This window comes from Psammomys obesus, unplaced genomic scaffold (assembly GCF_907164565.1).
Source record: "Psammomys obesus unplaced genomic scaffold, mPsaObe1.curated_primary_1811, whole genome shotgun sequence".
Taxonomy (NCBI): domain Eukaryota; kingdom Metazoa; phylum Chordata; class Mammalia; order Rodentia; family Muridae; genus Psammomys; species Psammomys obesus.
The window spans coordinates 3,652,741-3,665,993 of record NW_026587032.1 but is presented as its reverse complement, the minus strand read 5'-3'; the positions used below and the strand labels follow the sequence as shown (position 1 = coordinate 3,665,993).

At 50.0% G+C, this 13,253-nt stretch overlaps 1 protein-coding gene across 2 annotated transcripts in view; it reads left to right on the top strand.

The window, feature by feature from the left end:
• Nucleotides 1-9,144, top strand: part of Sparc (secreted protein acidic and cysteine rich) — a 24,171-nt gene extending 15,027 nt beyond the window's left edge. For both annotated transcript variants that reach the window (XM_055602878.1, XM_055602877.1), the window contains exons 6-10: nucleotides 2,180-2,300; nucleotides 4,198-4,331; nucleotides 4,803-4,951; nucleotides 7,211-7,359; nucleotides 8,005-9,144. In XM_055602878.1, coding sequence (XP_055458853.1) covers nucleotides 2,180-2,300; nucleotides 4,198-4,331; nucleotides 4,803-4,951; nucleotides 7,211-7,359; nucleotides 8,005-8,033 — 582 coding nt within the window. In that variant the 3' untranslated portion in view covers nucleotides 8,034-9,144. The remainder of the gene's footprint in view (nucleotides 1-2,179; nucleotides 2,301-4,197; nucleotides 4,332-4,802; nucleotides 4,952-7,210; nucleotides 7,360-8,004) is intronic.
• The last annotated feature ends 4,109 nt before the right edge of the window (nucleotides 9,145-13,253 follow it).

The following is a 13,253-nucleotide window of genomic DNA, read 5'->3' as shown; positions in this document are numbered from 1 at the left end:
CCATCCATCCATCCACTAATCCATCTACCCATCCATCCATCCATCATCCATCCATCCATCCATCCATCCATCCATCCATCCAGTAATCCATCCACCCACTCACTCATCCACCCATCCATCTACCCACTCATCCATCCATCCACCCACCCATCCATATATTCATCTATCCATTCATCCACCTACCCATTTATCCATCCACTAACCCATCTACTCACTCATCCATTCATCCATCCACAAATCCATCCATCCACTCATCCATCCAGTAATCCATCCACCCACCCACTCATCCACTAATCCATCTACCCACAAATCCATCCACCCACCTACCCATTCATCCATCCACTAATCCATCTACCCACTCATCCATCCACAAATCCATCCATCCACTCATCCATCCATCCACCCACCCATCCATATATTCATCTATCTATCCATCCATCCATCCATCCATCCATCTACATACTCATCTACCCATCCACTCAAACAGATATTTTTTGAACACTCACTTGTGCCAACCATTGTGCTAGTGACCATCTGGCACAGGGCAGCAAATTGGTACCAGTGTTGTTCCAGTTCTTTCAATCTAGCTGTGCATTTTTCAATATGCCCCCAAGACAACCCTTGCCTCTGTGCTTCAAATATTAGTTTCACTTTTAACTCTCCCCTCTTTCTCCCCACCCACTGTGCTCTGGTGTTGCAGTCTCCCCTACAGCAATGTGTAAGCCTTTACTGACTTCACACTTGCAAGTCGGGTCCTTCCCCTATCAAAGGCTGCTCCTACCCATGGCCCTGCTCTCAGTCTCTCTGTTTGGTTTCTCTGTAACCAGAGGTTTTCCGGCAGAACTCAGTGAGTCAGTTGGCCCAGCTGAGGTTCACCCCAGACCATATTCTGGATAGTCATCTGGATCACACGGGAAGCAGAGAGAAAGGCTGAAGCATCGAGGGGAGTCTTCATCTAGGAGAGTTACACAAAGATCACTGTTACCCCAGTTCCAAACATGGAGCATTGATGATCCTGTTTAGGGAAGCCCTCTGGAGGTACCTTTACCTGCTGAGCTATCTCACTGGCCTGACAGTTTTATTTGGGCAAACCTTGGTGGTTCAGGCCCATCATCCCTGGTACAGGAAGGCAAATAAGAGGAAAGTTGAAAGTTCAAGGCTTGGCTCTGCTACACAGTATGGTTTAATGTCATCCTGGCCAACATAGTAAGATGGTGTCTTAAAATAAAGCAATAAAGGGATAAGGATTTTGATTAGTGATAGAGCACCTACCTAGCATGCACAAAGCTCTTTAGTGCTGGTGCTGCAAAAATGTCTTCACCAGACACTGGTCCCATAGCTGCCTTCTGCGGAGTGTGGACCAATTCTGGACTCCCACTAGAAGCATGGGTACTCTGTCTAAAGCATCCTCTGCAAGCAGCCCACGTTCAGTGAGCATCCTTGCCAACTAGGGAACTGTCATTAGCATGAGGTCAGGGCCACCTTATGCTGCATTTTTCCTTTCCTCCCTTTCTTCTTTCTTTCCTTTCTTCCCTTCTTTTTCTTTTCTTTCTTCCTTCCTTTATTTATTTGTGTGTGTGTGTCTGTATTTGTGTGTATATCATGGTTTGTGTTAGGAGTCAGTTCTCTTCTATCATGTGGAGCTCAGGGATGTCATTAAGTTTGGTGGCAAGCTTTGTTTGTTTCATGAGACGGGGTTTCTCTGTGTAGCCATGGTGGACCTGGAACTTGCTTTGTAGACCAGGCTGGCCTTGAACTGGCAGAGATCCACATGCCTCTGCCCCCTGAGGGCTGGGATTAAATGTGTGTGCCACCACACCTGGCTTCAGTGTCTTTACTCTGAGTCATCATAGCTGCCTCACTGAGTCTTTCAGAAGGATAATGGTTCTTGGAGTACTGTGTACTTCTCTCCATTTACAGGTGTCTCTTCCACAGCCCTATCTTTCACTGTCTTTAAAGTACCTTTCCTGTCCTAGCCCAGACTCGGATTCCCCGGCGTCAAAATCACCCATGGCCCTCATGCGGTGGGACAGTAGGATCTAGAGTGGGCTTCTGTTCTGCAATCTCTGATTTACTGTGTGAGTGAGACCGTGGCTGTCCTCACTGGTGTGGTCCCCGTGTTCCTCTCTCTAAAGTGGCTTTGGGACTGAAGGCGAGGTGTCCTGTGCTTGGCCAACAGGTGTGCAGCAATGACAACAAGACCTTCGATTCCTCCTGCCACTTCTTTGCTACCAAGTGCACCCTGGAGGGCACCAAGAAGGGCCACAAGCTCCACCTGGACTACATCGGGCCATGCAAATGTGAGTGTCCTCACACCTTCCTGCCTCCTTTCCTGGGAGATGGCTCTATGCCCTCACTGATCTAGGGTAAATCTCATCCCCTCGATGAGCCTCAGTGCATTCATTCATAAAATGGATTCAGGCCGTCCTATTTCCTGGGAAGATTTAGCCATCATGGAGGCACATTTTAGAGAGGATTGCCAGAGACTTCCACTAGCATCAAGAGCATCAAGACAACGAAACCACCTGTCTGTCTGTCTGTCTGTCTGTCTGTCTGTCTCTCTCTCTCTCAATCTTTGTCTGGTAATGAGGATGTTCTTTCATAAGACTAACTCAAATCTTTCCCGCTCTAACACTGTAAAAATCTTTGAATTTTCAAATCCATAGCTGAGGAGCTGAGGAGATGGCTCAGTGGTAAAGGCCTACGTGAAAAGGCTGGGTGTGGTAGCCCACGTTTGTACTGCCAGTGCCAGGAGATGGAGCCTGAGAGATTCCTAGGGCTCACTGGCTAGCCAACTCAGCTTAATGAGTGAGCACAGGCCAGTGAAAGAGCATGTCCCAAAAATAAGTTAGATGACCCCTGAGGAGGAATATCTGCGGTTGACCTCTGCCCTCCATACATGTACAAATGCACACATGGCTGTGAGCACACATACATACCACATTAGCACAGATACATCATTCCTCATTCCGTCATACTCCCTGTCCCCCTTTTCTAGAAGCCTGAGGAGTTTGAAGGGGGATACCAGGGGCTCTGACTGGCCCATTGTTAGTGACCCAAGCTGCAAATTTTGTTAGCTCTAGGGTCTCCTTATCACCTGAGCCTTCCAAGTCGTATTCATCGCCTATGAGACAGCATGGGCTGTGTATCTGTGGCATATTCTACACAAGGAGAGCATCCTTCCCCGTGGGCTGAGGCTAGAGCTACGTGTTGTGCCCAAGCGCCTGCATCCCATCCCCAGCACTGCAAGCCAAACGGAACCAAGCTAAAACAAAAGAGGGCTCCTCCCCTGCCTGAGGTTTTCAGCTGTAGGAAGTGAGGGCAGGAAACAAATGCTCCAATGGTTAGCCCTGAGCTCTTAATGATGGGGCTGGGATGTTCAAAGAAAGGCATAGATTAGAGAGCCTTAGAAAAGACAGGAGGCGTCTTGGGCTATGTATGAGGCGAGACACGTTCCAAGGAGCCCTTAGCAAGCGGCCGTTGCTGCCTCTGAGGACACCCATCTCCCAAGTCCAGCTTAGTGTGGGGCTCCGTGGGGGCTCTACACTTCCAGATGGCAGTGCTCTTAGCCACAGAGGGGCATTCTTTGGGTTCAAAGCCAAGGACAATCAGGGGTCAGATCCACCAGGTATCCACGCTAACGGGATCCAGGCTGGTGCTCTGATAATCTAGCTGCAAGCAAGAGCCTTCTCTTGCCCACCACTGAGTCCGACGACAGGAGAGGCTGGAGGAAATCTTCAGGTGTGACATGCTGCGGTGCTATGTTCTAATGACAAGGCTGAGCTAATCAGCTCTGAATAGGTTCTGGGGGTTGCACATTCTGGAGCCTTCTCCCCACTGCTGCTATGCTGGACCGAAGGATACAGGTTGTCTCAAACACCTCCCAGGGGTTGGCTTCCGGTTCTGCCGGGATCACACCCTTCCCGCTGCCTAGAAAGATGCAAGAGCGTATGGGGTGGCGGTACCCCTCAGCAGGTTAGGTGCACGCCAGGAAGCGGCAATGCCCTGCGGTTTCCCCGTGCAGTCTTCTTTATTTATCAAGCTGGGAAGAGTCTGGCTCAGAGAGACACAGGCACCACGGCCAAGGTTGCCCAGTGGAGTGCCTGTGGGGAGTAAGACAAGGAGGAGAGAGTAGCTGGGTGGTGTGTCTGCCCTCTGGCAGATCTAAGTTGAAGAATCTTGTCTTCTGTGCCCTAGACATCGCCCCCTGCCTGGACTCCGAGCTGACCGAGTTCCCTCTGCGCATGCGCGACTGGCTCAAAAACGTCCTGGTCACCTTGTACGAGAGAGATGAGGGCAACAACCTCCTCACTGAGAAGCAGAAGCTGCGTGTAAGTGGTTTCCTCCCAGCCTGGACCATTGTGCCTGCTATTGGCCTCTCTCGACCCTGCCGATAAAGATCTAGGGACAATCCCTAGAGCCAGGCCCCAAGGTGGCGTAGGCCCCACGTTGTAGCGTGCCTTCACCCTGGATACCAGGACACAAACTTCTGGCTGCCTTTGGAGGCTCTGAGAAGGTCTGCAGTAGACAGACGCAAATCATAACCCTGTTTATTCCTTCTATATCTGAGTCAACAGCCTTCTCCTTTAGCGTGCATATGTAGTCCTATGGCAGAGACCTAACGTTGAGTTCTTAGCCTCTTTGAAAGCCTCCTTAGGTAGTGTTGGCAGGAGGCGCTGTGGCCTCCCCATCTGTGGACAAGCTCTCTTCCTCTTCATTATGAGCCCTGGTCTTGGGTGGCCTCTCGTCACAGGTGGGAGGGAGCCTGGACCCTTGGTTACCTGATGATTCAACCCCTACAGGTGAAGAAGATCCATGAGAATGAGAAGCGCCTGGAGGCTGGGGACCACCCCGTGGAGCTGCTGGCCCGAGACTTTGAGAAGAATTACAACATGTACATCTTCCCTGTCCACTGGCAGTTTGGCCAGCTGGACCAGCACCCCATTGATGGGTAAGAGCTGGGGTCCTCAGGACCATAGGCTCATCTCTGTCCTGGGCTGAGGCTGGTAGAGGCACTGGATGAGGCTAGAAGGCCCTCAGCAATCTCCGACCGGCCCAAGACTCCAGGGTCATCTTAGAGCTGGAGCAGATGGAACAAATATCCAGAGGGAAGAGGAAAGCCCTGGAGGAGGCAAGCTCTGTGACCGTCTAATGTCCGAGGAAGGAATCAACAGTACAAAGAATTCTTCCTACGCCTGTGAAGGCGGGGGCAGGGGACCCATGTGGGTAGAGAGAGTTCAGGAAGAGACTCCGGGCCAAGGCACAGAGCCTTGCTCATGCCTTGTTCATGCTTGCTCATGATCCTTCCGCAGAATAGGGCAGCCATCCCAACAGCCGTGTCCCACATCCATCCTGAGGCTCAGTTCCATGGAGCCCACCTGGCCCCAGGAGTTCCTAAGAATTTCAGTCAACGGCTTTTATGTCACAAATTCCTCTTGCATGTAGTCTGGGCATTACGGAGACTGCAGGGAGTCTGAAGAGCAGTGCTTGAGCTGACACTGTGCACCCATCTCTGCTGTCACTTCTGACCTCCTTTTGCAGCCACGAGAGCAAGAGGCCCTGTTTAGCTCCCAAAGAGGCAACTCACTCACTCTGTCCCAGAGCTATTTCTGCTCTTTGCTTTGAATCCCGGGAACAGGTGGTCACTCAGGAGACAGGCAGGGCTGCCCTGCTGGCATATGTGGGAGAGAGATAGGAAGGCTCCTCTGAGATGTTCATTTGCTCCCCGGGTCTGGCTGTGCACCAGGACATTGCCTACCCCGCTGGCCAACCCCATCTTCCGCCCCAACCCCCAGTGCCTGGCTCTCCTAGGCTCTGGGAAGCTCTCAGCTGCTCCTCTCCCAAGCTCTAGCTAGCAGTGGCTGGGATCCAATTGAGTGACGGGGGGCATGGTGGGGAGAGCCCTGGGGGACTTCTGGATCCCATGAGCCAAGTGGCCTAGAGAAAGTTCTAGGTGGATTGTTGGGGCTGGATGGCTGGGAAAATGCTCCAGCCTCCTCTTAGTCAGAGTTGTTGGTGGCCCTGCAGCTGCCCGAGTCTGTTTTCTCACAGGACAGTGAAGGAAGGTCCCGGCCAGTTCAGATTCTGTGAGACCCTCCTGTAAGCAGGAAGCTGTGAAGAACGTTGGAGTCATGGTGTCCCCTGAAGCCCCTCATGGGTCATAGTGTTCTGGGGACAACTAATTGGGGTTCTGGGGAAAGAAAAGGAAAAGAAGCAGTGGTGATGCTCTGGAGTCCGAGGCCAGCAGGGAAGACAGGGTGGAGGACAGTGGGACGGACTCCAGAGGGCAACCCTGAAGTCAGCCATTCGTTGAATGGTATAGAGAGGACAACTCAGACAGGCTTGGATCAGCCCAGAAGTCAGAGCCATCACCAGATTTTATTGTTCACTTACTTCTTATTTTTTAGCGCTGCAGATGAAACTCAGGGCCTGGAACATGCTAGGCAAGGCTCTCACTAGGGGATTCTGGGAAGGTGCTCTATCACTGAGCCACCCCACACTCCAGCCCCTTACTGGAGGATTCTACTCACTCTGCCACTGAGCTGTGTCCCCCAATCCTTTACTGGTGATTCTCAATGGGAGATTCTAGTCCACTGCTGAGCTATAGCCTAGCCCTAATACAAGACTGACGGATCTCTTTGTAGATCCTTTTCTAGGCGCCTGCAGTTACGTCTGTGTGTGAATATTGGACGTCTATAGTGTTTCTGGGTGGTAGTGGTGCAGGCCTGTAAACCCAGCACTCAAGAGGCAGAGGCAAGCGGATCTCTGTGAGTTTGAGGCCACCCTGGTCTACAGAGTGAGTTCTAGGACAGCCAGGGCTGCAAAGAGAAACCATGTCTTCAGCTCCCACTCCTCCACCTGCTCCTACCCACCCCCAAAAGGAAAGAAAATCTATATTGTGATCTCACTGGACTTTGACTTATTATACCTGAGGTGCTGAATATACTGTTTCTATGTCCCCAGCCCTCAACCAAGTGTCCCTTACTATGAAGCCCATGGACTCAGAACTGGAGCAGCCTAGCCTTTCTCCTCGCAGATGGAGCAGGAACCTGAGGCTCAGAGGAGGGCAGTGTGGTGCTGTGGATCCTATTGTAGATCCATGGCAGGGCTGCGGGTAAAGCCAGGGTCCCAGCCCTGGGCTCCCACTGGCTTCCCATACTGAGCTGTAGGCTGTGCCATGCTCACACCCTTCCGAACTCTTCCCTGTCAGGTACCTGTCCCACACTGAGCTGGCCCCGCTGCGCGCTCCCCTCATCCCCATGGAACATTGCACCACACGCTTCTTCGAGACCTGTGACCTAGACAATGACAAGTACATTGCCCTGGAGGAGTGGGCCGGCTGCTTTGGCATCAAGGAGCGTGAGTGTCGGGGTTCAGGGGTGAAGGCACGGCCCTGAGGGCCGGGATGTTGTCCCTTCCCACCTGCCTGGTGTTTGTCTGTACTTTCTGTCTGTCTCCTTTGCCTGTTTAACTCAGCTCTGCTCTCTCTGTCTTTGTGCCCTGAGGGTCTCTTTCCTGGACCTCAGACATTGGTCCTCACTCCGTACAAGCACTATTTTGGGAACTGGCTGCCTGGGGAGAGGAAACAGGAAGTGCAGCTTGGCAAGAAGTTCAAGAGATGGAGATAGGCCAGAGTCAGAGAGATCAAGGTCCCAGTTAGTCACTTCTCAGTGACCTTGACTGGTCACTGGCCCCTGAATCTGGGAGGGAATCCAACAGACCCTAAGATGGACACCCGGCCTCTGTTTTATTATCATGTAGTGATTATGCACAATAACAGATTTCATTATGACATCCTAATACATTCGAATCGTATATTTTGGGCATCTTCCTGGCTCATTACATTCTCTCTCTCTCTCTCTCTCTCTCTCTCTCTCTCTCTCTCTCCCTCTCGATTTCTCTCTCCCTCCCACTGTCTCCCTTCCTCTTCCCAACCAGCACCCTCCCCCTTCTGCCTTCAGGTGGCCGAGCCTTATTTTAACTCCGCCTCTTCTTCCTTTGCAGAGGACATCAACAAGGATCTGGTGATCTAAGCTCAAACCTCCTGCTTCCGTCCCTCGTTTTTTTTTTCCCTCCACCCCTTCCATTCCCCCCTTGTTTAAAATGTTTGGATGGTTGGCTCTTCTGCCTGGGGATAAGGTGCTAACATAGATTTAACTGAATTTCATTAACGGTGCTAAAAAAAAAAAAAAGAAAAAAAAAAAGAAAAAGTAAAGGAGACTATAACCCAAGTCACGGCCTTTTCCCACATAACTCGACTCTGAGGCTGTGGCCCGTCCACAGCCCCCTTGTTCCCTGCACTGCCCAGTGTCTCACTGGCTGTGTTGCACAACCTTGCCTTACGCAAGCATGAAGTATCTCTTAGCTTTCATTTCTATTTTCCACTTGACTCTTAGCACTCGCCCTGTCCAACACCTTTGCTTATTTCATTTCCCGGTGTGGGTGGGCTACCCTGGGTGATTTGCAGGTGGGCAAAGGGAAGTTAGAGATACCGATACAAAGTCTGGCCGAGGTTGCCGTGAGACCTGAGGACCCGGCAGTCAGGACCCAGATGGCACGTCTTGGTCGCCTATGTCATCAACGGATAGAATCATCTGGAGCTGTGATATGGACAAGCAGATTCCCAGCAGCCCAGGCCCTCGCTGTCTCCTCCACTCTTCAGGCAGCTTCCCTCCATGTTTGGCTGTTGGTTTAAAATCTGGCAAGCCACGGGAGCCATGGGTGGCCCAGAACATCACGTGGGATTCTCCTGCTCAACTGCTAACGGGCTTTCAGGCTTCTTTCTGACAGCGGGAGGGCTGTTTCAGGAAAGTGAGACTCAAGAGGAAGACAAAGAAAGTTGTAATGTAGAGAAAGTGAGGCTGGTGAATTGGGTTGATTTTCCCATCCACATGGCTGTCATATCGTTTCTAGTATGCGTGCCCCACCCCCGCCCCCCTCACCTCACCTCCGCTACTTTAAAACCTTCTACTAATCAAGAGAAACTTCCAAGCCAACAGAATGGTCGGATCTCACAGGCTGAGAATTTGTTCACCTCCAAACATTTCATGGAAAAGCTGCTTCTCATTAACCATGCAAACTCTCACGACAGTGTGCAGAGCTTGACAGATCTTTCAAAATAAAAAGTAACGACTTAGAAAGCGCCGTCCTGAGTGATGGTGTGTGTGTGTGTGTGTCTTAGTCTCGGATGCTTTGCTTTCAGGTGTGTACAAACATGGGCATATCTGTACGCACCTGCACACGCTATCATGCTTTTATATGCACTTATGTGCTCGCTCATACATAGGGGAACTATGGCTCTTACACTCCTGTGAGCACTAATGAGACAAAGGAGGAACTCAGTTCCTGGGATGGGCTGTAGCTCAGCTGGTAAAGTGCTTGCCCAGTAAGCACTCAAGCCCCGGGTTTGTATTCCCCAGCACGGCATAAACTGGGCGTGGTGGTGAATGCCTGTAGTATGAGGAGGTGGAGGCATGATTAAAAAAAAGTTCAAAGTCATCCTCAGCTACATAGTGAACTGGGCTACATGAGGCTTTACAGGGGTCAGGTGGGATTAGTTCCTAAGCCACATATCAAGTGCCTGAGACCCATCTGTGTTTCACCTCGTGGAATAGGATTCATTTTCTTCACATAAAGTTCTGGGTAGCGGAGTATAGTGGCACACACCTTTAACCTTGGTACTCGAGAGGCAGACGCAGGCAGATCTCTGCAAGTCTGAGCCAGCCTGGTCTATATTGTTATAGGCCAGCTAATGCTGCATAGTGAGACCCTGTCTCAATAATAATAATAGTAATAATAAAATAATGGCTTTCAAATGCCATAGAACACTTTACAAAGCTTATGATAACAGTGTGATGTTTCAGGCTGATTTTCCCCAAAATCCACTTGAGGAATTCACTACAATGAACCACACAGCAGGCTCTTCTGACAATTTAAAAATGATTAGAGCACAAACTAGCTGGACCTTGGAGTTCTTGTCTGTGCAATGGGAGAGGGGACGGGATGGGAGACCTGGACAATTTTGTCCTGAGCGTTGCATATGTGCAAACCCAGCCCATTGGAGGTCTCTGAGACTCTCGGCAGTCAAAGGGCTTTGGAAAGCCATATAGCGTTGCATTCACTGGCTGATGTTTGTCAGGCTCCTCCAGTGCCACGAGTAGGGCAGAAGCTGAACAGCTCCGCTCAGACAGAACGGTGCACAAAGGAAATGAAGACTGAGTGCTGGTGTGGAAGCTGTGGACCTGTTCCCTCTGGCAAAGTGGAGAGCGAGAACTTGGCCCCGTGGGTGGTTGATGCAGCCTTGCCCCCTGGCCAGCCTGGGCTGGATCATCTGTGCAATACACTGAACCCCAAAGCCCAAAGATGGTGCTTTCCTGCCCCCCCCCTCGCTCTGTCCTCCAGCTTCCTTAAAGCAGTAGTTCTCAACCTTCCTAATGCTGCGACCCTTTAAAGCAGTTTCTCATGCTGTGGCGACCCCCAACTGTAAAAATTTTTTTTGTTGTTGAAACTTCATAATTGTAATTTTGCTAGTGTTACGCAGCACAGTGTAAATATCTGATAGGCAGGATATCTGATATGTGACCCCTGTGAAAGGGTCATTCAACCCCCAAAGGAGTCACACCCACAAGTTTAGTACTGCTGCTTTGGAGCAAATTACTCCCTGTAATGCCAGCACATGCGGGTAGGGGCAGGAGCAGAAAGATCTTGAATTTGAGGCCAGCCACATCTCCATAACAAGACCCTGTCTTAAAAACTAAACCGAAACAAATAAAACAACCCCCTCACTAAAGCCCTTAATATCCAATGGAAATTGTATCCTTATTCTAGACAAAGACCAGCTGTAGCTCAGTTGATTGAGCACTTGCTTAGCACATACAAAGCCCTGAGTTCGAGTTCAGAACCAAATAAACCAGACATGGTGGCACAAAACTGTAATTCTTGTCTTTAAGAGGTGGAAATCAGAGGATCAGAAGTTCAAGTTTATCCTTGCCTATAGGCGAGTTGGAAGCTGGCCTGGTGTGCCTGGTTAGTCTTAATGTCAACTTGAGACACAAACTAGAGTTATCTGAAAGGAGGAAACTGAAATTGAGAGGCTGCCTCTATCAGATCCAGCTCTGAGACCGTTTCTTCATTAGTGATTGATGGGGAGGGGACAGTCAATGGGTGGTTCATCCCTGAGCATCCTATAAGAAAGGCTGAGCAAGCAAAAGCAAGCCAGTAAGCAGCACTCCTCCATGGCCTCTGCATCAGCTTCTGCTTCTAGGTTCCTGTCCCGCTTGAGTGCCTGTCCTGATTTCCTTCATGGTGGAACAGAGATGTGGAAGTGTAGGCCAAATAAGCCTTTTTTTTCCCTCTAACTTGCTTTTTGGTAATGGTCTTTAGCGATAGACCCTAACTAAGACACCTGGGCTGTATGAGACTTTATTTTAAATATAAAACAACACACACACACACACACACACACACACACACACACACAAAACAATTACCCTAGAGCTAGACCTTAAAGCTAAATACAATAAAATACAAACACTGAGAAACAAATGTCATGCATGAATGGATGTGTCTCATGCTTCTTACAAATAAAGAAATCAGACCTTGCCCTTGACAATCACACAGTTCAAAGGAAGAAGAGATTACAAGTGATTAGCTATAAATTAAAGCCAAGCAAAAAATTTTTCTAAAATCATCTTGGGGCTAAAATTGTGGGAGGTGTGGGTCTCTGGATAACCACTGAAGACTCAACCATTTCCTAGGGAGTAGGTAACCAGTCCTCTGAGATGGGAGACAGCTGGGTCAAAGGAACCGGAAAATGGAGACCTTCCTCCCTCCTTCCCTCCCAGGCACTGTATAACAGATTAGAGCCTTTGCCAGCATTCCAGTTTCATGGCCCGTCTATGAAAATCCTGGCAGTGATGTTTCTGTCTTTCAGTCTACCGTGTAGGGCACACAAAAAAACCCAATAAATTATCATCATCATCATCATCATCACCACCACCTCCATCCATCGGCCACTTTCCACTCAACTGTGAAGCTCCATCATCCACACAGTCTGGACCTGTCTTTGACTCCTTTTCTCCTGCCTGTCACATTCTTCCTCAAGGCCACCTGTGCTTTGGGAAGAAACTCAGGCGCGTCTCAGCCCCGCTAGGCTGAACCAGGTTCCCTAGTATCTGCTTTATTTTTTGCTTCAGGACTCCGAGTGCTAAATATGTCCAGATGGAAACAGAAGAACTGAGGTGCTCAAAGGAGACAGAGGGCTCTGGACAGGACTGGAAATGTAACATCCAGCCAGTTGTGGGAGGGAACCTCTTCTCTTCTGAATTACTGTCAGTGGGTATCTGGATAACAGAGTCTTGTCTTCAGGGACTCTGGGATCGGCATTTCTCTGCTTGGATTGGAGTCTCTAAGCATATCTGGGCCCTGTTAGCCTTTACAACCTGATCTCCAGCTGTGCCCGCTGATCCAGCAGGACCCAGCCAGTTATCAAGCCAAGTGGCATCAGGGAGAGTTTGGTGCCCCCTGGTGGCACTAGAAAGAAAGGTTCCCAGGAACGCAGGATGCGACATTTATTTAAAGCCATAGGATGGTCCGTCCTCATGTGGAATATGAATTTCAGAGGAGCACAATCCCTCAAGTAGGATCACTAGATAAAACAACAGAACTCCTGACTTTATTCAATTTTCGTATTTACAAAAATACTTTTTTTTTTTTTAAACAAGTGTAACTACCTCTCATATGCTAGGATCTCTACTTAAAAAAAAAAATAATAATGGCTTATTTGGTCCTGAGGTTCACATTAAACAGTGTGTTTCTGTGGTAAATCTAGCAACACTCCAAGCTCAGCCACTGGGTTCATGTCTGAGCTGGCACTGCAACCCAGACTGGACCGGCACTTCTTCCCAGTTGCCCAGGGCCCTAAGACAGTGCCTCAAACAATGCAGGCTGGCTGCCCACCTCTCCATGTCGCCTAGGATGACCTTGATCTCCTGATGCTCCAGCTTCTACACCCCGATACTGGAATCACAAGAGCATCCTCACCTCGTCTAGCGTCTCTCGCTTTCAGCCCTGCCCAGTCCTCAGCAGGGGCACTGGGAATGTTGGTGCCATCTGGCAGAGGATGATGGAAAGACCTGAGTACCAGCTGTGCCAGTCGGGAGTAGTTCAGGCGGGAGGGAGGCGAGTCTTCTCTTGAACCCTTGTCCCCATGGAGAAACCCTGCAAGGTCCCATCCTAGACCCATGCCAATGTCC